This window comes from Cuculus canorus, chromosome Z (genome assembly GCF_017976375.1).
Source record: "Cuculus canorus isolate bCucCan1 chromosome Z, bCucCan1.pri, whole genome shotgun sequence".
Classification (NCBI taxonomy): Eukaryota; Metazoa; Chordata; class Aves; order Cuculiformes; family Cuculidae; genus Cuculus; species Cuculus canorus.
Window position 1 is genome coordinate 18,375,716 of NC_071441.1, and position 22,499 is coordinate 18,398,214.

At 45.9% G+C, this 22,499-nt stretch overlaps 1 protein-coding gene across 1 annotated transcript; it reads right to left on the reverse strand.

Moving 5' to 3' along the window:
• Window positions 1-14,118: 14,118 nt before the first annotated feature.
• On the reverse strand, window positions 14,119-19,650 carry OTP (orthopedia homeobox). Its single transcript, XM_054055106.1, has 3 exons — window positions 19,614-19,650; window positions 18,266-18,675; window positions 14,119-14,649 (listed from the first exon to the last, which is right to left on the reverse strand). Exons 1-3 carry the CDS (start codon window positions 19,648-19,650, stop codon window positions 14,119-14,121), a joined length of 978 nt encoding a protein of 325 aa, XP_053911081.1.
• Between the last annotated feature and the right edge of the window lie 2,849 nt (window positions 19,651-22,499).

Below are 22,499 nucleotides of genomic sequence, written 5' to 3' on the forward strand. Positions count from 1 at the left end.
CACATGAGTAGCTGCCAGGACCCCAAGGAAATGGGATTGCTTGCTTCCTAACTATGAAAGTTTCTCTAGAGCAATCCGCTGCTTGAACAACTCACCTCCTGTTAAACTACTTAGCACCAGGGCAATGAGACTTATTATTGCAGCCAGGTAATTAACTGCAGTTTTTCTGTTGATTTGGCCCAACTTCTTCAGAACCTTTCTGCCCCTAAGACTGGGGTGATGGGGAAGGGATGAACCAGAAAGCAGAAAATCTTCTTTGGGGTGACACAGGAACAACCTCTCCTTAGCTGCTTGCGCTGGCCAAAATTCAGTTTAATGGCCGAATCATTAACCAGATTTTAGAGCTGAGAAATCAGCAGTGCCCACTGCAGCCCCTGTGGTGTCCCCAGTTGCAGGGCAGATGTGGCTTCTTGGATATCCACAGGAGCAAAACAAGACCAACCAAAAGCCATGGTCACAGAGTTGGGAAGGCTCCTGTCTGGGGTTGGCTGACTTTATTATACTGTGTTTCCTCAAAACTGAGTCTATTATTGCCTTACATAGACTGCTGCGAATGTTTGTGACGGTTTGTGCAGGGCATTGTAGGCAACTCGACTACAGAGTTTTATACCTGTTGGAGTTTGCTAAAGGAGCTGTTTTCCCTGTGTTTGTCATGTCCTGATACCAGCCATGGTGATATCTGAGGCTCGTTTCTGAGATATCACTGAAGACTGCCTTCAACTGTACTGATTGTGTACCTACATTGCCTAAGCTGTCTTTGGAGAAGAGTAATTTCACAAGGGCATAACAGCACCAGCCACAAATGTGTCATTCTCTCCTTTTTAACTTCTCTGCAATTCACAAAGGCAAAATATCAACACTGAGTAACAGCAGTGAGAGGTCAGTTTCCTTCGCTGGTGCGAACTGCTATAAGACATGGAAGCTGGTGAAGTTCCACCAGTTTACACTGGCAGCAAATGCCACTTAAAATAAGCTGCATCCATGCTGCAGTGGTCTCACGGGGATATGGGAATACTGCTTCTGTGATTTGATGCAAAACTATTTATAGCTTCAGAATTTAATCCGTTAGGAAGGCAGCTACCAGAGAGAAGTCGCTGGATGCAAGTGTTGTCGGGGAAACACCAGTACTGCCAACACCGTTCAGGGTCCCATCTAAATGCAGAGCCGGCATCCATAGGAACGGCAATTCCCAGAAATCTGCCCCTCCCTCAACCACATCTGGATTTGATCCCCAATGTTTACAAACATGGGGAGTGTCTCAACGTTTTCAGACTGTTATATGCATTATTTTTCTAATCTTAAAGCTGCTGTAGAGAAAAATGCAAGACTTCAGTAACAGTTACCAGCATGATTTGCTTTTATTACCTTTCTGTTCAAGACCCTTGTTTCCCCTTGTAGCATGTCAAATTGCCCCCAAAACCATATTATACAGCAGAGAAATGTCGTTCACACTTCACTGGCTATTGATTTACTTTATTTATTGGCACAAAATCAGCCTGAGATAAACATTTTGTCCCCCATTTCCACTATAGTAAGCGATATAGTTCACTGCGAGATAGGCAAACCCCAATGTGCTGGGTCACAATTCGACATGGCTTTCTAATCAATGTGTGAAAAATTACCTAATGAATAATGGGTTGCACATTTCCACAAACAAATTAACCAGGGTGAGACTGAAACTAATGATTATATTTATCTAATGTAATTTCACATCTGTTACTAGTGCTAGGAATTTTTTTTTCCTTCTTTCCATGCATCTTTAGAATTACAGCCCAGATTTTGAGGCAACATTTTACATCCATTTAGATAGATGTTGTTCAGATTTATTAGATACATACTTATAAAATCACAAGATATTTGGGGAGCATGTTATTATTTTGCAATACTTCATGGGAGTTGAACTGCCTTTTGAAACACAGTGTGGTTGTCACACCAGAGCCAGGGTGCTCAGACTCACATCATCTCCTGTGCAAGGAACAAAAGTGATTTTTTTTTTTCCTATATACAGCCACTTGAGATACACCCTGATAATTTTTGCTGGAGTTAGGCTAATGTCATTCACAGATGAAAAAGCACAATAGCAAGAAGGAACCTCGTGGGCTTGTTCTTTATCTCCTTCTTAAAATAGCGTCTTCGTGGCAAAACGATCAGTTTTGTAAAACAAATGCTCCCGGAGTCCAACTGTTGACTCCACACAGGTTCAGCAAGTGCCCAGAGCCTGATGCAGCTGTTGCTTTTCAGAACGGACAAAGCAATTGACTCTGTGGGGTTTACCTTCCTCTAGATGTTTTTATTTTCCAGGCACGTTAAAATGTTCTGCTTGGGCTGCCAAGAGAGGCTTCAGCACCCTCACCGGTCTTCAAGATATGAGACTGTCTCCATCCCTCTCCTAAGAGAGGTGTTCAAAGTAGGGCTTGTAAGATGGGGCCCACCAGGGGAAGAGAAAGGACAACATTAGGGTTTCCTCTCCCTAAAGACCCACCTCAATCTCCACAGCAGATACAGAACCCTCATTTCTGTACCCACCTTCTTTCCTGCTGCTTGGGCCTGTATCTGCTCTGTCACATCCAGTAGCTCACAGTTGTCTTTAAAGATGTTGCAAGAAAGCTGAAAGTCTCCAAATTATGTCACTACTTGAGTCAACATTATTAAACAATTTCACAACCTGTCTCAGTCGTGGTGGCAGATTTCATAAGGATTTATTATCCAGAGACAGAAAAAGGGAGGGGGCTGAGAGTGCACAGAGGTTTGAAAGTCAGTGTACCGAGAGTTTAATTATTGTATTTTTCACTGAAGTTGAAAGTATTGAGGAAAATCTAGCCAATTTCATATTACCTCATTTGATTAAAGAAGTTGTATGATTGTTCAGAATGTGTAATTGCCATTCAGCACAGCTGAGCTGAAAAAAAGCTTTTTGACTTCACATCCATAATACTTGGCAATATTTAGTAGCCTCATTGGATTAGCCAAACAAAACTTAGAAAATGACACCAGCCTTATTCTGAAGATATTCTGAGATTGATTCAGCCTAAATTACTCGATGTATTTTTGTTTTGGGGGTGGGGAGACAGGGTTTATTTTTCACATTTTTCTTACCAGCATTAGCTTAAGCCCTCTATGCAGCCATATCAGATACAGGACACTATGTAACTTTCAACTAAAGGACATAAAGCATGACAAAATAACATGTTTTTTACATGGAGCAAGATATGCAGATGTCCAGCAGTTGTGTGCCTCATAAGCCTACCGTACCAGTTTGTATTTGGCTTCTTGATTGAGAAGAGAGACTCTAAATGTGTACCACTAGAATTTTTTTTTTTTAGCTGCAAATAGCCCTCACGTCCTTCTACAAGCCAGTTGCAGAAATAAATGACCTTGTTCTACTCAGGAGGTTGTGGAACAGCTGAGGAACATTCTGTCTGGGTCAATCTTAAACTGTTTGGTTACAAAGCAGACCTCTGGATCTCTTGTTTTGGAAAATCCTTGTTTCCCAGATTGCAGAAGACATGGTTCATATAATACTAGCACATGGAGAAACAAATGCTTATAAGTGTCCTTATAAGTGTCAGCCAGCCTGGCAATGGTTGAGCTGCTCCCTTCTGTGGTGGCATCTTCCACAGCAGCTTCTTAACCCCCATCTGTGCTCTGAAGGACCCTGATGTAACACCTGAAGAAAAGTGTTCCTGACCTCTGGAGTGCAGGCAAACACCCAGTATGTCCATTCTGGCTGAAGTCAGCTCATGGAAATTGAGATACTTGCTGCCACTGGGGGAGGCAGGGACATAGGCATGTTAGGAACACCTCCCTGTGCCAGAGCGGCTGAGTAGTTCAGCAGCTACCTTCAGGGGTTTTGAAATATGGCATCGTTCAGGGGTAACTTCGGTGAAGTTCTGGGGCACATGGAATGGAAGTTGGGAAACAGCATGAAAACACCAAGCAACACCCTAGAGGTCTGTTCTTGTATAGCTAAGCTGTTCTGATTACTTAATTCCCTGAATGTACCATTCTTTCCAAAATGTGTTTTCTTCCTTACCCAGAGTATAAAGGTTGCAGCATGTCCTGTACTGCCACAGCTTGCAGATGCCACCCAGCTGGAGGGGTCTGACGAGTCACTGCAAAACCCACCTTCTTCTCTGTTCCTAAGAACCACCTTGACAAGGACAAAGCAACTCTGAGCAACTATAGGTAGAGATGTTTGGGGACTGAGCTCAGGGAAACGTTTGGTGGTTGCTGATAGTAAGCACTCAATTCAACATACTCACTGAGTTATTTTTTCTTCTCCTTCTAGTGCATTTGATTCGGTTAAAGCCACTTAGCTTAACTCAGGCTAGCTCAGTCCTGGAGATTTAACTCAATACAAGCAATTCCTGATTTTATAATAATTCACTGATCACTGCATGGACATTTGTTGCTGAAGAAAGAAGTGAATTCTATCAAATGAAAGACATAAAAGACAATGATGGAAACACAGCACAGATCTGTCCAGAGGGACCTGGAGCTGACTACAACATCCATGCTGAAAGTAAACATAACAAGATGAAACAAACACCAGCTCCTGTAGAATATGTGGGCTGAGTGCCTCAGCCTGAGTCCAGAAGGAGATCACACTGAAGAGGCGTGGTATGACTTCAGTCTCCGTGCCTTTTCATGGTAACCAGGCTGCACCATTTGTGTTTCTTATTTTCCCCCTGGTAGAAATTTCTCACTGGGGGTTTTGACAATTTTCAAATAATGTCGTGGAGAATGTGACAACATAAAATGAAAGCAGAGCACAATGATGCAGTAAATAGTTATACTATTAGAAGGGCAGGTGCTGGCATTGAAGCAGAGTTGTTGGTCTAAAAAAATAGATTAGCAGGGAGAAAAGAGCAAAAAATCCATGAGGTATCAGAAACGGTTGAGAGCATAATAACATTCATATGCAAGCGAGGGTTTCTGTGGCAATGTGAAACAGCTCACATGCAATATGACCAGTAAATAAAGCATAGTAAGATTCTAAAATTGTTACTACTACTCATGAAATACAACTCCAGTCCAGTGAATCATGTCTGGACTCCAAGCATTTTGGACTCCAAGCCCTGGCACTGGATCCCAGTGTGGCAGACAAAGTTCTGTAGTGGCACCCAAGCCATATCCAGCCATCTACAGACAACCAAAACTCAATGTAAACCTGCTGCTTTGTATATTTGGCTTATTCTTGTCACTTCTTAGAATCTTCAGAGATATGCCTTCAGTGAGTGCAGGTGAAATTTAGGACATTTGAATGGGCTATGGTGCCTAAACTGAAGTCAGCAAGGAGTGATTTGGAGCAAGTCTGCTGCAGTCTGGTCCCTTACTTAGGCAGTGGAGAGAAAGAGGGTCTCGTACTGTGCTGTGAAAGCCTGTCATCCACCCTCTGTGCCTATCATCCTCTCCCCAAATGCGTATAAACTGCAGTCTGAATTCAGTCTGTAAGAATAAACTTTAAAAGTATGTGAGGTTTTTCTATGTGCCTCCACATTCCAATGACACATGCATCGTCCTAAGAATCTGGTATTCAGAGAGCCTGGGCACGAAGAACTGCAGCATAAAGCTTAAGGAGTTTCAGTACCGCCACCTTGAAAATCAGCGCTAGTTGCATCAATGTAGGCACTAGAACCAACTGGGAATGTGTGAAAATACCTACTTTAGACAGGGAATGTTTAGGTAGGGAAAAAACCTACCTGCAAATGCAAGAGTGCCACTATAATCCTTGGTAAAGCCACCATAGGAGAAAGCTGCTTGTTCTCTAGGATAATGCTGTAAAGTAGAGCAGTGAAAGAGCAATTCAACAAGTTGCCGACATGTCAGCTGCCTGTCCTTAAACACAGCACAGCATAGTTATCCACAATGCTCTGTATTATGGCTGTTTCTCCACAGGAATGGAAAGCTGAGAGTATTTTTCATATGTTGCATTCTTGGAGCATGGCAGGGCAGACTTAGCTGCCAGCAGAGACATCCTATCCAGCTACTCCAAAGACTATGTTAGTCTCTTGAAAGGTGTGGAAGCAAAGAGCTGGCCCACTGCACAGCTACTCTGGCCAGTGTGGCTTGACTAGAGCACTAGTGGTGCCTTTGGCAGTCAATCTGCTCCTCTGGGAGCCTCTCAAGAAACTAGTGCGAACAGGGTGCCTTCAGGATTTTCCACTGCTACACGGACTCTCATATGAGGCAGGACTGATTAAAACTGCTCTAAGTATGTAGAATGAGGAAGACTTTTGCCACTAAATTATTTGCTGATGGGTAAGTGCCAACCCATTTGAATTTTTTCTGCCAATTTGTGAATGTGAAGATGTAAATGTGACCTAGAAGTATCAATGTCATTCCACAGAGGTTCGCCACTGTGGCAAGTGGAGTGGCACACTTGATGATGGCAGAAGGTGAGGATGAAAGCCACAGCCAGGAATGGTGTGCTAAATCCTTTTACATCTGGTGTAATTCACACTTGTAATCAGAAAGGTATCAAAATCCTAGAGGTATTGGTGAGAGCAGGAGCAGGTAGCTAGATAATTTTTCATCGGGAGGATCCCAAACTTCTTCACTCATAAAGTGATTCTGAAGCTAGAGGTAAAATATAAGGCTCAAGATGAGCTATAAGGATGAGTTAGGACTTTGTGGCTTGGTAGAAATTGCACTTCTAGAATGCCTGGGCCACTCTGATGTCAAAGGTGGCCAGAATCAGAGAGGTATAATTAATGGAAAGAAGAGATTTGTGTATTGGTAGAGACTTTGAATAGAACAAGGTCAAAGGACATTTTTTGATAAAGAAGAAAATTCTTAACTAGTTGTGGAGTTTGGTAAGAAGCTGGTGAAGGTAACAAGGGGATTAAAATTGATGCAACATGGCAGCCCACATTACTTTAAAGAGGAGATTTAGGTACTAAGATACTTAGATACAGTTCACAAAAATACTTGCAACACTGGATGCTTTCATTTAGCAAGCAATCACGGAAACAGCTGCTGTCAAGAGTTAAAACCTAAAGAAGGATGTGTATGGAAGGCATTAACAAGTAACAGGCTGCCTTTATATTTTGGGTGTAATTGATTGACTTTAAGATCTGAGAATGAAATCTATAGATTTACACCATACTGGAGAGGCTAAGAGAGGAGGAGATGTGAATGAAGGACTATTAGAGCAATTATTGTAAATGAGACAAGAATCACCTCCAAGAGAAATGGAAAAGGTATGATTTAAGTAAGGTTGTGAACAACACTATGAGTGGATCAGAGGCAGCAGCTTCTTGTGCGAGATAGTAAGAAAGGCCAGAGCAATCAGACAATAACACAGGATCCTGCATCCTTTATAAAGCATCTCCATTGTAGCTGTCTTTAACTAGATGGGGTCCCTCAGAGGATAGCAGGATGGGAATCTGTCCAGTCAGAGTTCAGGTAAACCTGAGCTTAAAATTGCACAGAAGCAAAAGCACAAAAGGGTGACGTGACAGTAATATAACATACAGTGGAATTGTCTTTGAGTGTATCTTAGAATAATTAAAATTTCAAGAATAAAGCATGATTCATTTATTTACTACCACTATCTGAAGATAAGAACACAAGATGGCAGTGAATACAGTTGTGGGTGTTAATTGTTGCTTATAGCTGGTAAAAAGATTAGAGCCACCAACTGTACGAAGTGTAATTCTTTATTTAGTAATTTAATATTCTCCCCTGTTCATCTCAATGCATTTTTATATGTCTGACCTTCTGTAGACTTTTCATTTTGTTCTCCAGTTGAAAGAGCAAAGCTGGTTAATTTCTGGTGACATTTTGTGGTTGTGTAGCTGCTGAAATATCTTTTTACACTCAATTTTGTTTATAAATCTGAATTCAGTGGACATCTGCCTAACAACACAAGCCTGTAAGCCAAGTGACATTGCTAACGAGAGCCCCTGTCCCGCTGGGGACTCCCTCAATGTTTCCTGGCCTTGGGAGCTCTGGGTACACAAAAAAACGCACTGTGTAATGGCCATGCCAAAGACCATCTAGACCACGCTATGGCCCCTTCAAATATCACGTCTTCTTCCTAGCTGGTATATCACTGACTTACATCGACTGTGACTGTGGGCACAACTTTGGTTACAATGATACAGGGAGTCCTCATGTTACAGTCAAATCAAGTTCTGCTTGGGCTGTAATATAAGGCAGGAATCTCAGCATCACGGCCTTCCAGTACACAGGAATTTCATTATAAAATGATGTTTATGCCTTGAAACTGGGGGTGGTGCTTCCTTTTAATTATTAGATACAGAAAAATAGAGAAGGGTGCTCATAGTCATTCTGAAATGTTCTTTAAAAAGTTAGCAGAAAAATAAACCTTAAAAGCTTGTAAAGGAGCCACAGGGAATCATAGCTGCCATTTAAATTATATTAAAGGGCTATAAATTGAAACCAGTAAAAAAGAAATGTGTCCTTACAGGGTGCACCGTCAGCTTATGAAATTCACTGTAGCGGGAGGTCAGCAAGAGAAAGTCTGTAGTTTGTTTTTTCCCAAAGTACTTTTTGGATCACTACAATGATGCTTCCCGTGCTGCAAGAAGAGGCTAATCAAACTTCATACTCCAAGGCACATTCTGTGTGTGGGGGTCAAGAGAGAACATCACCCTCACAGACAGTATATTAAGCATATTCTGCATCTTCCTTCTCGACCTTCGAAGGAGGGTGAGCATCTCTGCAGAATGCTTGTATAATCTCCAATGGCAAATCTTGTACAAATGCCAGTGGATTCCTTCTTCCCAGGGAGTGATTGCCCTCTGGCAGATTACAAAGCTCATAGAAGTATAATTTTAGCTCTGAAAAATGTTTTAAATTATAAACATTGATGAATGATGCAACACAAAAGCGAAGCAGAGCTCTTGAGCTTCGAAGATGGTCTTGGGAGAAGCTGAAACAGGCACAAGTTATTGCCAAATATGAGCAGCGAACTCCCACCCACACCACTGTGCAACATCCCAAGAGGAAGACAAAGATGGGCTGATCTGTGCACAAGCTCTGGCTGTAAGCACCACGAAAAGAGAGACACCCTCCTGCCATTCTTTCCCTGGGGAGTAGAAGTAAATCTCACAGAGGGCCCTACATATCTGTTATTGTGGGTTCTTGAGTGTTACTCAAGAAAAAGTCATCAAAAGGATGACAGATAATCAAAGACAGTGCCATACTGCTCCCAGGCACAAACAGCCCCTCTAATTCTTGCTGCAATTCTTGCTATTCTTGTCATGATGAAACAAAAAAAATCAAAACCATACTGTCCCTACTTCCCACTTCCACCACCTCTATTTTCCTCTCACAGTTGGATCACTGACATGGGTGATAGTCAGCTTGTGATGTTTAAAAGAAGCTTGTAGGCCTTGCATTTTTTGGAGCAAATTCTTCTTCTCTGAATTAAGCCATGGCTGTCAGCTGTCTTGCCCAGAGATTTGGGGGCACATCGTGTATCTTCATCAAGTCAAACTGGCTTACAGGCCCTAGATCTCACCAATGACTGGATGAGCCAATGTGCTGCAAGCTGCAGTCAGACATCTGAAAGTGATCTACGTGTGGTGATCATCTCTTTTAGAAAACAGAGGTTATGGAATGGGGAAAAGCTCTCTGGTAGAACAGTTTTTTGAGCACTGATCCTGGAAGTCTTCTCACAGGCATCTGCTGAACTTGCAGCCAGGTCAGCATGGACTTTGAAGGCTGCAGGATCAGGGCTTTTGCTTCTTTGTCCCTTTTGTCCAAGACGTAAGTGTATTACAGCTATCACAGAGTTAAGATAAACTGTGACATTACAGGATGGTAACGTCTGAGGACTCGTCTTCCTTTTCTTCTAGTAGTGTTTACAGTTTTTCCTGTGTTACAGCACATGTGAGGAGAAAACTAAAATTCCTTTGTTCTCCCTTTCATCTTTATGCTGACAGGCGAATAGACCAGGCTTCCCAGACCAACTGCTCCGCGCTCAGCCTTAACAGCAGGCAAGAGGTGACTCCTTCTGTGTAAGGACTTGTTTTTTTTAAAAAAAAGAAGAATCTTAATTCCAACATTGGAAATTAAGAGGAGTTCACTATTAGCTCTCATATTAATAATTTAAAAAATACATAGCCAATCACTTGCATTCTCTCATTTGTCTCTGAACATAGCTGCAAACAGCATTAGGTGTTAGGGTGAATGGATATGTTTCAGATGAGATATTTGTACTGAATTATTAGGGTAGTCTGTATTACAAAATTACTAATAAACATTGCTTCTAGCTCAATTTAGCCTGAACTCAGTGAACCTGGCCAGTGGTAAGAAATCAAAAACTCCAAAATACACGATGAATGAATCTAACTAATCAAGAAGCCCTGCAGGAAGTAGATGCCAGGATTAATGAGCCAGTGGTTTCACCATGCCATGCTGTTATTTCTTCACATAAATGCCCCCAGATGAGATTACCTTTGTCATGAAAAGGAGAAAAGGAAGGTTACATACTTTCAACTGACAGGTTAACTGCCATACCTCCATTACTGTAAGACACATTTTCATGTGCAGAGATTTTTATTCTGAAAAATGAAAATTTAAAGACCACAACACAAATTAAACCACATTTTCATTTCTAGGAGCAAGGATCATTGCTGCTGGTGCGATAATGTAATCCCTGCTGCAGTGTTATCTGATCCCTTGCCTTGCACAAACTTTCTTCCAGTGTTAGTAATTGCTCAGTGAACGCAATCTCCAGCATCGGGTATGAGCAGATTCTGCCTTCCAGGGGGGTTTGAGAAGAAGAACATAGGAGAGAGAGAGAGAGAGCGCCAAAGCATTTCATCAAGAGAGCAAATGTTCAGTGTTCAGTGACATTATCATTATGTATATTCCTTAGACATTAGGGGTGATGTTGTGTTTAGAGCGAAGTAAATGTATGTGGATATGTGCTGGTGTGGAAATTAATCCCTATATACAAACATAAATCTGAGCCTATTTACACTCTGGGCGGAATTGCTCAAAGCTAAAACACACCTTAAGGTAAGCAAATAAGCTCAGCTTGCAGCAGACCCAGTGCCTAACTACTTAGTCGGTAATAGGCTAATTGTTATTCTGCATAAATGTTCCCTCTTGGTTTACGTGAAATTCACTCATTTATTTTGACCACTTTATGTGAATGAAGGAAAGCTCTTACCGTTGTTAGATAGAACTAGTCCGTGCTGTTTAATTTTTATCTTTTAACATCAACATGAGTGAGATTTTGTAATAAAATCACCCGCACACAAACTGTAACATGTATGAGTGAAACCTGCCATCACTTTACTTTCATCCGTGTTAAATACATAAGAGCATGAACTTAGATGTTTTACGTTGCAAAGCTTCAGCTGGTGCTAAGGGTACGTTTCAAAAAGCTCCAGGACTCAGAACATGAAGATTTATTGCCATGGAAACAAATGTATCAAAGTTGGGTAGGATCAAAAAGCTTTGCTCATAACCAGGACAACGGTTGCATTAGAATATGGAGGAAATGATGGATATTTTAGGAGCTAGAATTCAGGCGATGGACCTTTGTAAGGCCTCTTCCGTAGAGTTGCAGCATTTGGTGCCAAGAGTTGGATCTTACTGGTTGCATCTCAATCCCCTGCCCCTAGCCAGAAAGAACATTTTTCTCTACCATTAAAAAGCACATATTTTTTAAAGATCTTCCATACCATGCTTTACGACATTCCTACATCATAAAGCTGTCTTGCTTATAACAATATAAAGCCGCTGTAAAAATTACATGCTTGTAAACAACCTTTCATACATTTGGGGGAAGCAGGGAGAGATTCGCCCTCCTCTGCATGCAAGAGGAGACTTGCTTTTCCTGCCAGCACATCATGGCACAGGGAAGGGGCCCCTGTGGGACTGGAAGGACCAAGGGATGCCCCAGCTGAGCTGCCGCTCCTCACAGCCCATGCAAGGGTACCCGTGGGATAAGGAGGCTGCTTCCACACTGACCAGCCCTACTCTGTACACGCCCCGTGCACCTGTGTGTTTAAGAGCCGACCTAAACTGGTTCTGAATTTTAGACTCGGACCCAAGCCTTGATGCAGAGGGGCTACTGCTTAGCCCAAGGCTGGTCTGTGGAGTAGAGGAGGGGCTGGAAGAAGAGATAGGGCAGAGAGCTTTCTTACCCCAGGCATTATTTGTAGTATGGATTATGGCATGGGACCTGCCTTGCCCTCAGGATGAGCGTCTTGAGTTCTTTTGGCACCAAAGCCAGACGGTTCCTGCAGATGGGTGCAGGGCTTATTCCTCAGGTGACCCACAGCAGACTCACTCCAGGCCTGGACCGCTAATAGTTTATTCTCCTTCTATTTCTCTTTTAAATTAAATATGCATACATAATATGCACTTTGGAGCAGGCAAGGACCCTTCTGCGGGTGCCTATGGAGCTGGACGCTCTCAGGTGTGTAATTAAAAGGTGTGTAATTGATGTACAAGGAGAAGAGGTCTCAGTGCATTGCATTAAAAAAGAAACCGGGGCTGGGGCGCGGAATAAACCCAAACCGGGCTGGACCATGCTTACCTAAGTCTTGCGCTTTCTATTTCACCCGTGTCAAAGTTTGAGCGAAGGCAAACCGAGCGTTTTCTCTTCCGTGGGATTCTCACCGACAGCAACTGCGCCGGGAAAAAAAAAGGTCTGCGGCGTATCCCCCCCCGTCTTCTCCCGCTCCAGCTGAGCCCCCAGCCCTCGACCCCGAGCGCTGGGGGCCCCGAGGCAGCCCCTCCTCTGCCCCCCCAGGCTCCTGCGGCCCCGCTCCCCCGAGCCCCCCGCCCCGCTCCGAGCCTCGCGCCTCTCGCAGCCTCAAGGCAAACCACGCAGAAAGATTAACAAAAGTTTATTAGTCATGAAGTATTAAAATTGTGATAAATGAAAGGCTTCAATGCAAAATTCAAGCAAGCAAACTATCCCCAAACTTGCGACAAAGGACTTTGTGAATCCCGAAGGGGGAAGTCCTGTCTTGTTTTTTTGTTGTTTTGCCTGCGTTTCAAGACACCTCTCATATCTCACACGCCACATCAAAACCTATAATTATTCATATCACATACTGAAAATGATATTATTTATCCATTTACATTAACTTGATATAAACGTGTCCGGAAAAGTCAATTAATATGTTTTATATTAGCTCAAACATTCATTAAGAAACCCAAAACGCAATAAATAAGCACAGACAGTAAGTTAAAACATATCACGAATCGAACAGTATGTAACAAGAATGCTTTATCTACACAAAACATCCTATTTCACATCGTTTGTTCATTCCTCCCGCGGCCCTGCCCTGCGGCGGGGTGACCGGCACATGCAGGCGGGCGGGCAGGGGGCCGGGCCGGGCGGGGCGGGGGCCGCGGCGGCGCCTCCGACGGCGGCAGCGGAAGATGCAGGAGGGACAATAGCAGCAGGAACGTAAATAAATGCGTAAATAAAGGTAGGGCGGACCGATAACTCAACTGTCACGAAATTAAAGATCCGAAAAAGGGAAGTGCTCTTGCTTCTCTCTTCTTTTTTTTTTTTTATTTTTTCTTTTTTTAATTTTTTTTTCTTTTTCTTTTTTTTTGCCTTTTTCCCCCCGTGTGTTTTGCTTTCACAAAAAAAAAAAATCTTTTTTTTTTTTTTTTCCCTTCCCCTCCCTTCTCTCTCACACTCTCCCCCTTATAAATGCTTCATCAAAATTGATTTGATGCTCTCTGGGGTCCCTGTGGCGCTCCGCAAACCCTCCCGGCCGACCCCTCGACGGCGCCGTCGCAGCTGAGGGGTCCGGCGGCAGATCACTGCTCTTAAATAAATTAAGAAAATTAAGAAAACGATAACAGAAACGCGTTTCTTTGCAAAGCCGGTCGGGGGCCGGGGGGGAGCGCCGGGTCGCGGCCGAGGCCGGGGTGCGGGGCTGGGCTCCGAGCCTTCGAGGGATGCGCGGGGGATGCGGGGGGTGGGTGGCAGGGGGAGAATCGGGGTGTTTCTCGGCCCACGAACCGTTGGCGTCTGATTTCAGATCCTGAGTCGACTCCCTGGTAAATCAGGTGGGGGAAGGAAGGCGGGGGGGGGCAAGGCAGGGGCGCGGGGCGATGCGGCGTGGGGGTGGGGGGGTGTCTAGGGGCGCGTCGAGGCTGCGGCCATTAGGTGAAGCTCATGGAGACTGTGTGCTCTAGTGCTTTGCGGCGGAGGGAGGCGATGCTGGTTCCCCGCCACACGTCGCTGCTGTCCGGGGAGCTGCAGAGCTGGGGCGACCCCGTCACGTTGCTGGGGCCGGGCAGGGAGGCGGGCACCATGCCGGGGAAGGCGGGCTGGTAGAGATGAGACTGCAGCCCGGCCCCGTTGGAGCCCGCCAGGCTGTTGGAGAGGCCCATGGAGTTGGGCGGCGGCCCGGCCGCCAGGCTGCACTGGGACAGGGACTGCGCCATCGCCTGCTGCCGGCCCAGCGCCGGCGGTAGCGGCAGCTGCGACACGCCCGGCATCGCGGCGGCCGCCCAGCGGGTGTCGTTGGCGTGGAAGGAGCAGAGGCTGTCGCCCATGGCGGCGGCGGCGGCGGCGGCGGCCGAGGGGAACTGCGGCAGCCCCGGCGTGGGCAGCAGCGTGCCCGGCGCTCGGAACACGTTGGTGGTCTTCTTGCGCTTCTTCCACTTGGCGCGGCGGTTCTGGAACCAGACCTGCGGGCGGCGGGCAGCGACATGCAGCGTTAGCCACCGCCCGGGCCCCCCCCTGCCGCGCTCACCCCGAAGCGCTGCTACTCCTTACAACCAAAATCCGTGTGTCCGGCCCGCCCGCCGCCACCTTCCCTCGGGGGAGGCTCCGGGAGAGGAGCCTGGCCTCCTCCCGGGGAAAAAAAACCCAAACAAACACAATAACACAAACAACAACAACAAAAAAAACATAATAAAATTCCGGGTCACAGCTCTTGGAAATGCTCCCAGGAAGCCTCGCCCTGTTCCAACCCGTTTCCCGGGTCGGGAAACCCTCCTTCAAACCACACGAATTTGGGGTTTCTTAGTAAAAAACCAACCAAACAAACAAACAAAGGCGGTTTACTTAAGCGGTGCAAGACAGAGAGGGCTCAGCGAGTCCCGCCACTCCGCTGCCGAGAGCACCGGTGGAAAGGGGGAAGCCAGGGACACTCGAAACCCAGAGGAGCGCTGCTCCGGCTGCGGACCCGGGCTGAGGAATTAGGGGCAATGAACAGCCGCCAGGGAGCTAAATGTTATACGAATAACCGAAAAATCACGTTCAATTATGGTTTTAGGGTTAATAGTTAAATTGCTGCTACAGAATCTTTTTATGTTTCATGGTTTACTGGTGGTGTAAGGAATCTCCATCAGATCTCATCGCCTCAGCTCATAGCTACGCTGCATATGCTTTTAAAATGTGAACGTTTCCAGTTGGAAACCGGTGCATGACAGATTAAAACGCAGGGAAAACCTGGGGGAGATTTTGAAAATGCACACATGACAACTCTAGAAATATATTAACCACGAGCATTTGGCAACTTCGTACTCTTTTTGAAATGCAACTACCCCCTGAAAATTATTAATACAACAGTGAGAATCTAATGGAGGTTGGAATCTAAAAATCTACCTTGATGATGTCTGCTGTTACAGTAATATAGACGTACTGTAAATGTATTTTAAAATATATAGCCCATTTAATTCCCCAGCTATAAATGGGTGAGAGAGAGAGAAGGGGTGACAATATCACTTGTTTTTCTTCTTTTTTTTTTTTTCTTTTTTTTCCCCTTTCCCCCAGGAGCAGAAGCTTTATGAAGATCTCATTGGAATCCAGCGGATGATTAATGTGAAGATTTGGTAGGAAATCTGGAGAGCTGTATTAAAGCTCAGATCTCAGGTTCATTTCGATCAGCCAGCCGTGAACTCTGGGCCGAATTCATTACACTTTAATAGTGCTGGGAGAGGAAGAAAATGCAATTTCTCATTCCATTAGAAAACTAGAAAATACTCTCAGCTTGTCCCCTATTAAGATGTGGCAGGTGACGGGACCATTGTGGGGGACACGGTCAATGGAATTACAGCACATTATTTTTGTTCCTATAAAATATTGAAAGCCAAGCCTGACTGTGCAGAAGTTATTTCACTGATTTGGTTTTTATGTAAATAAAATATTGAAAGTTAATTAATCCGTGCTAGAGACTAATGATTATGCTTATTATATTGCATTTGATCGCGTAATTTGCATGATTCTCGCATTGCTGCTTAATAAGCCATTCCAGGTTATAAATAATTCTGAAATTGGTTTCTAATAATGGCATGCTATAAAAAGAATGGTTTTATTACAGCAGCCTGAAAAGCAGAGCAATATCAGACGTGGAATTGGACTCCCGTTTAAACACCAGCCGCTCTAATAATTATTTAAATGTATCATATACATTAAATATAGATCTAAAATGAGGGAAGTGGTGATTTATCCTAGCATCTAAAACCCTTAAAAACATATACAGCCGCTATAAATTAACTATTTGGAGCATTCCTTAATCAGTGTGGAGCCCGCATACTGCAAGGAATGTGTGGGCAATCTGTTAACTATAAAGAAAACTGTAAAGTACTCGTATAAGAACATAAACCAATTACTATTTAATTTAAATTTGGTCAAGGAGCAGTGATACATCGGATTGTGAAGTAAATACATTTTACATAAATTATTTTGCCTTAGATGACATAATGTTAATCATTTTGAAGTGTTAATTAAGAAGGTTATGTTGATCTGATTACTTTTTAAACTACAGAACATTATTGTAAAAAATATTTAAATTGCCACTCTATTAAACTGTTTTTATCAGCAGTCTCGAGCTATTAGCATTGGTTTAAGATTATGCCGAGGCCATTAAAACACTTTGTCTTTCTTCCTACGAATTTCTTTGATGTGCTGTTAGAAAATAACTATTTCCATTTTATATTTTATATTTTACTTCATTTACCACACTCCTAATATTGAAATTGCTATCATTAACCTTTGGGAAACCCAATAAAGTTTAATAGACCTCGTTTTCTTTTTTTCGTAGAGTCAGTTGTCCAATTATATTTTATTTGTGAATCTAATTTCTTTCTTAATTTAAACTAATTATAGCCCTGTGTAGGCTGAGTCAAATTGTTTTACTTTTTAAAAGCAGACGTGCATTTGCTGTCACATTCGAGAAGGGAGTCCGTTTCCGTTCATAAAAACGTTCATTTAGCGATTTCTTTCGACTTTTCTTTATTTAGCTGAGGAGTCTAGTCTTGCCGAAAGGAATTTTGAACACCGTTTGTGGTAAAGTGCGGCGGCATCCCCGGTGCGCTGTGCTGAGCTGGGATCCCGCACATCCCACAAGTGCTTCTGTTATGCAGGCTTTCATTCCTCGGAAGGAACTTCGCCCAGAAAGTGGTTAAAATATCCCTCTACACACCAAAATCGGACCTGAGGAGTCTAGCGCTTCGATCCGTCTCCTGCATTTCTAAATTTCATTAGCTGCTAAACAGTTTCTTACGCGCCAGTGTGAAAATATATACATATGACTACGTGCATACATATGTATGTACTTTAGAAAACAAAATGCGCCCTAGATGTTGAAGTTACTTGCTACCCCGGCCATTCCCAGGCATTATTAAAAAAAAGTACGGGGGAGATCCTAGTCCGAATACAACTGCCTTTTACCGAGTGCCTTTTGGCGAGCCTGGGTGCCCTCCCCCGCCCCGACCCTCCCGGGGAACGCCCCGTCTCGTTGGCGGCGTCGGCGGGCCGTGCCGGCGGCAGCACCCTGGACAGCAGCTGTCCAAACCCCCTCGAGGGGAGCCGAGCGGAGCCGCTGGCAGCACCCTGGACAGCGGCCCCGCGGCCCGCGGCAGTCGCCGGGCTCCGCGCCGCGGAACTGGGGGCGATGCCGCGGCGGTTCCGGCTCGCCTCTTAGCGCGGAGCTATTGCGAGGGCTGAGACTCGCCCTGCTCGGGCTGTGCCTTCCCGGGATCGCTCTTGCCCCAAGTCGGGCCACGGAACGAAGGGAAGCTCCGCCCGTGCCCTGGTCGGGACCACCGCTCTGTGGACGGTTAGGGAACAAGGGGACACCCCAAGAAAAGAGCTTTGCTAAGAGAGGGACCGGGGAGTGTTCCTTTCAAGATTTCCTGATCAAACTGTTGCGTTCAGGGGACCCCGCCGTTGGGATGAGTTTTGGGGGCACTCCACCCCAACCCGGTCGTGCCCGGCCTCGCCGCGGGCCGTGCGCCCCGGGGAAGGAGCCGACAGGCGTGGCGGGGACGGGCACTGCGCGGGGTAGGCTGCTCATACCTGCACCCGAGACTCGGTGAGGCCGATGCGCAAGGCCAGCTCTTCCCGCATGAAGATGTCCGGGTAGTGAGTCTTGGCGAAGCTCCTCTCCAGCTCGTTGAGCTGCGCCGGCGTGAAGCGGGTGCGGTGCCGCTTCTGCTTCTGCTGCCCCTGCTGCTGCCCAGCCTGGCCGGGGTTCTGGCCGCCCTGCTGGCCTTGCTGCTTGTCGGGGTCTTTGGCGCTGACGGCTAAGGAGCTGGGGTTGGATCCCACCGTGGTTATGTCCTCCCCCGGCAGCAGGGTGGTCCCTTCCACCGTGTCCGAGTTGGGAGCCATCTCTCCCGGGTGTCCCCCCGGGTCCGAGCCCCCTACGCCCAGCCGACACTTCACCGCCTCCCTGTGTCCCAGCAGCTCGGCCGCATCTTTCATCCCTGCGGAAGCAAAGGAGCAGCGGTCACACCCCTACAGCCGGGCGTGTATCCATCAGAACCGCTTTCCAGCGCACCGAGCTGCCAAGAGGCATTCAGCCACCGCCTCCGCCCCGCCGCTCCCCGGCCACCCGCCTGCCCCGCAGCCCGGCTCGGCTCCGCGGCGCGCAGAGACCCCAGCCCGGCACAGAGAAAACTTTACATCTCCTCTTCCTGCTTAAATGACCAGCTCCCTGCCGGGTCTCCCCTTGCAAGACCAAGGTGGGGGGTGGGGGAAAGGGGCAAGTTTTGCCAGGTTCAGCTTTTTTTTTCCAGTGGGGCTGGTGAAAGAAAGACGGAGAGAAAGAAAGAACACTCGAGCCGTTCTGCTGGCGGGAGCTTTACCTCCCCAACAGATGTGCGGGGACCTCGGTTACTCTGACCGACCTTCCCCCTCCCCTCCCTCCGCACCTCTCAACAAACGCATGGATATCTACAAATAGATAGACACAGATATTTCTCTTTTCTTTTTCTTTTTTTAAAAGGAAAAGGAAAGACGAGAGAGAGCAGGTGAGCAGGAAAAGGCCCCCCAGAACTCCTCTGTAAACACCATCGAGCTCATACGTCCTAAAATAATAACAATAAGCATAGTAATAATGTGTAGGTTTGTATATAAAAACAGAGGAGAGAGAAATTAAATGATCCGCTGTAGATCTACATGCTCCATAGGTCTCCCTCTCTCGCTCTCTCTCCTTTTTTTTTTTTTTTTTGATGTTAAATCAAATTAAACTTTAATACAGTACAATTACTTTTAAAGGAATTAGCCCATTTAGATCGCATTAAGGTAAAATAAGGAACAAATTGTCAATTTCCTGCCCCGGCTTCCTCCCCGTTCGCCGCTGCCGCCGCCGCTGCCGGTGCAGACACCGCGGGGCGGGGGGGGGGTGCCGGGGGAAACTCACCGAGACGGGCGTCCAGGAGATCGGCGTGAGACAGCATTGCGCACCGCTCCAGGGTGAAGGCTGTTCCCCCCCAAATTTTAGCGGCCTTAAGTTATTTAAAATAGATATAAGATATAGGATATAAGATATACGATATAAGATATAAGATATACATATATATAGATAGCCTAAATGAAAGAAAATTCGGTGTGTGGTTAAAAAGGGGGTCTCTTGCATTATAATGTCCTTTAGAGAGACGGGGAGGTGCTTAACACTTCAATGAACCCGTGAGCAGCTCTGCGCGGGGACCAATCAGGAGGGCAGCCTGCAAATGTCAGCGCCCGGAGCGCCCCGCTCCGCCCGCCCGCCGCCCGCCCGCCGCCGCCCCGGGCTCCCGCCGCCCCGCCACGCCGCTCCCTCACCCTGCTCCGATCACCTTCGCCGCCCTCCTTTCCCCCTTCCCCTTCTCTTCCAAATGCACATTTGCCACCCTTCTCCCACTCGGGGTCACCTTTAATTTACGTTCCTTTCCTTTTTTTCTTTTTCTTTTTTTTTTTTTCTTTTCACTTGTAATGCCTTCTCGGAGCGCATCCGGCCCGGTCGGGCTCCCGGGGAGCCTCTCAAGCCCCACCGGGGGGGATGATGCGAGGTGAGCGCAGCTCCCAACCCGCTTCCCCGGCCGCCCCGAGGACCCGCGGCCGCGGCCCGGCTCTCGCCCACCCGCAGCTGCCGCGCCCCGAGGGGCTGCGGGGTGGCGAGGAAAGAGAGAAACTCCGGCGAGGTCCCCTACACGCTGCCCCGGGGCCTCCCGACTCTCCGTCCCGGCCCCAGGCACACGGCAGCCGAGCGCCACGTTGCCTCCCCGGCCGGGATTTAAAACCCCATAAGCTTTGTTCTTTCGGGTAAAGTTTCCAAGTTCGGCTCGCCTACAAACTCAATTTAAAGCAGTAAATAAAGTTAAATGCTTTTTATTTTCCTCTTGAATATGTTAAACTACTTGAACAATTTAAAGTGCTTTGCACAAGTGAAGCGAACCATTTCTAATGTTCTGATTTTTCAAAGCCAGCCAACAACAAAGTTTAGATTAGTAATATATTTCTAACCAGAGTAATTTTCAAGATCATTAGGCATTTATGTAATTAGTGCCAAATCTATAAGCTTTTATTACGATTATTAGAGTAAAATCAGTATAAATTTGTACTAATTTACTACTGTTTAGACTTGGCTGTCAAGCCAAGAGGTTCTTATTGTAAATGATAACTGAGGAAATTAAGTGCAAAATTCTGTACCATTTCTGATCCGCTCCTAAACAATCCGTTTCAATTGTATTTGTAGCAGAACATAATGCCCTTTTAAAGTTATTTGGCTTGTATTTTTATTTGCAAAAGGAGAAAAATACCCTCTACCCGGGCACAATGAAAACTGATATTTACTACTTCCAACTTGATTAACATTGATTTTTAATTCAAAAGTGATGCAATTAAGATTATTCGTTTAGTGCAAATAAAGCTTCCAACAAAAAGGGAGCCCAGTGAAGTCTGTGTTAAATAATACAGCGCCAATGGCTTTTTTTCCCCGCCATCCAATTGACTTACACAAAACATTGTAAATACTGCATGCGAGCAGATGCAAGAGTGGTCTTGCTTGCAGCTCAGATGTGCAGGGATTTCGGCAGCGACTGAACAAGGAGACAAAGGAACCGGCCGAGCGATCTCTAGGGCAGTTTTGCTGCCCTTTTTTTTTTTTTTTTTTTTTTCTCCCTCCTCCCTGCTCAGACTACTTTGATTCAATTCGGCTTTCGAAACGTGGGGCTGTTGCAATGAACCTGGGTGCCTGAGAACGGCCGCAAAGAGCAGGGAGACAAACCCAGAGCCGGGCCACAACTTAGCTGGAGAGACAGAGAGAGAGAGAAAGAGAGAGAAAGAGGTGGGGTGGGAGATTCGGGATTTTTTTTCTTTTTCCAGGTTGGATGGGGGACGTCGGAGACGGCTCATTTCTTTTGCCTTTTTTTTCCTCTGAAAATCATTGTCTGTTTGCGGCTACGGGGCAGGAGGGGAAACCCGGGCGGTGAAAATTCCCGGGAGCCTCCCGGGACCCGTGGAGCGGAGCCGCCGGCAGGGCCGGGGCAGCCCTGAGCCACCGCCGAAGCGACGCGAGCGATTAAGGCTCGGCCGGGGGCGTTTGGGATTCAGTTTTAGCTGGAGGTACCGGCGAAAACGTTGGGGTGCTGGCAGCCGGCTTCTGCCGAGCGTGCGGCGGGCAGGGTGGCACGGCGGCCGTGTGCGTCTGATCCGCGTTGTTGTATGTTCCAGGTCGATAAATAAACGTGTAATAGTTAATGCGCAGACACATCAGAGCAATAACAATGGGATGAAATCAAAGGATTATCAATCTCTGTTAGTAACTGCTGAATAACAATGTTGCGGTGTGATTGATAGCGCGCTTCATTTTATGACTTTTCTATTGCTCTTGATTTTTATAGCAGTATAAACAAACTAAATCATTTCTTCCAAGACTTCAGAGCGCAATCGTCTTAAGGGAAGGGGGGGAAATCGGAGAAGGAAGTCTACGGGAGAGAAAAGAGCCGGCAGGGCTGACACTTAAGCGCTTCAGAAAGAAAATGACAATGGGGTATATGTAAAATACCCTAATCGCATTCCGCTCCCGCGCACTCCTGTTTTGTCAAGTGCTTGAATTCACCTGGGCAGCGCCGGAGATGTATTTACAAGGATTTTATTCCCCGTCATTTTTCCATTTTCCCAATGTAGCCAGAAAACTGCCAGTCAAGTCCATTCCCTGTTATAATTTACGGTATTCCCCACATGATCATAGTAACTGAAGTTCCTAACAAGGAAAGGCTTTAGCACAATGGCCCAAAATTTTCAGAGTGACACGAGTGTCTTCAGA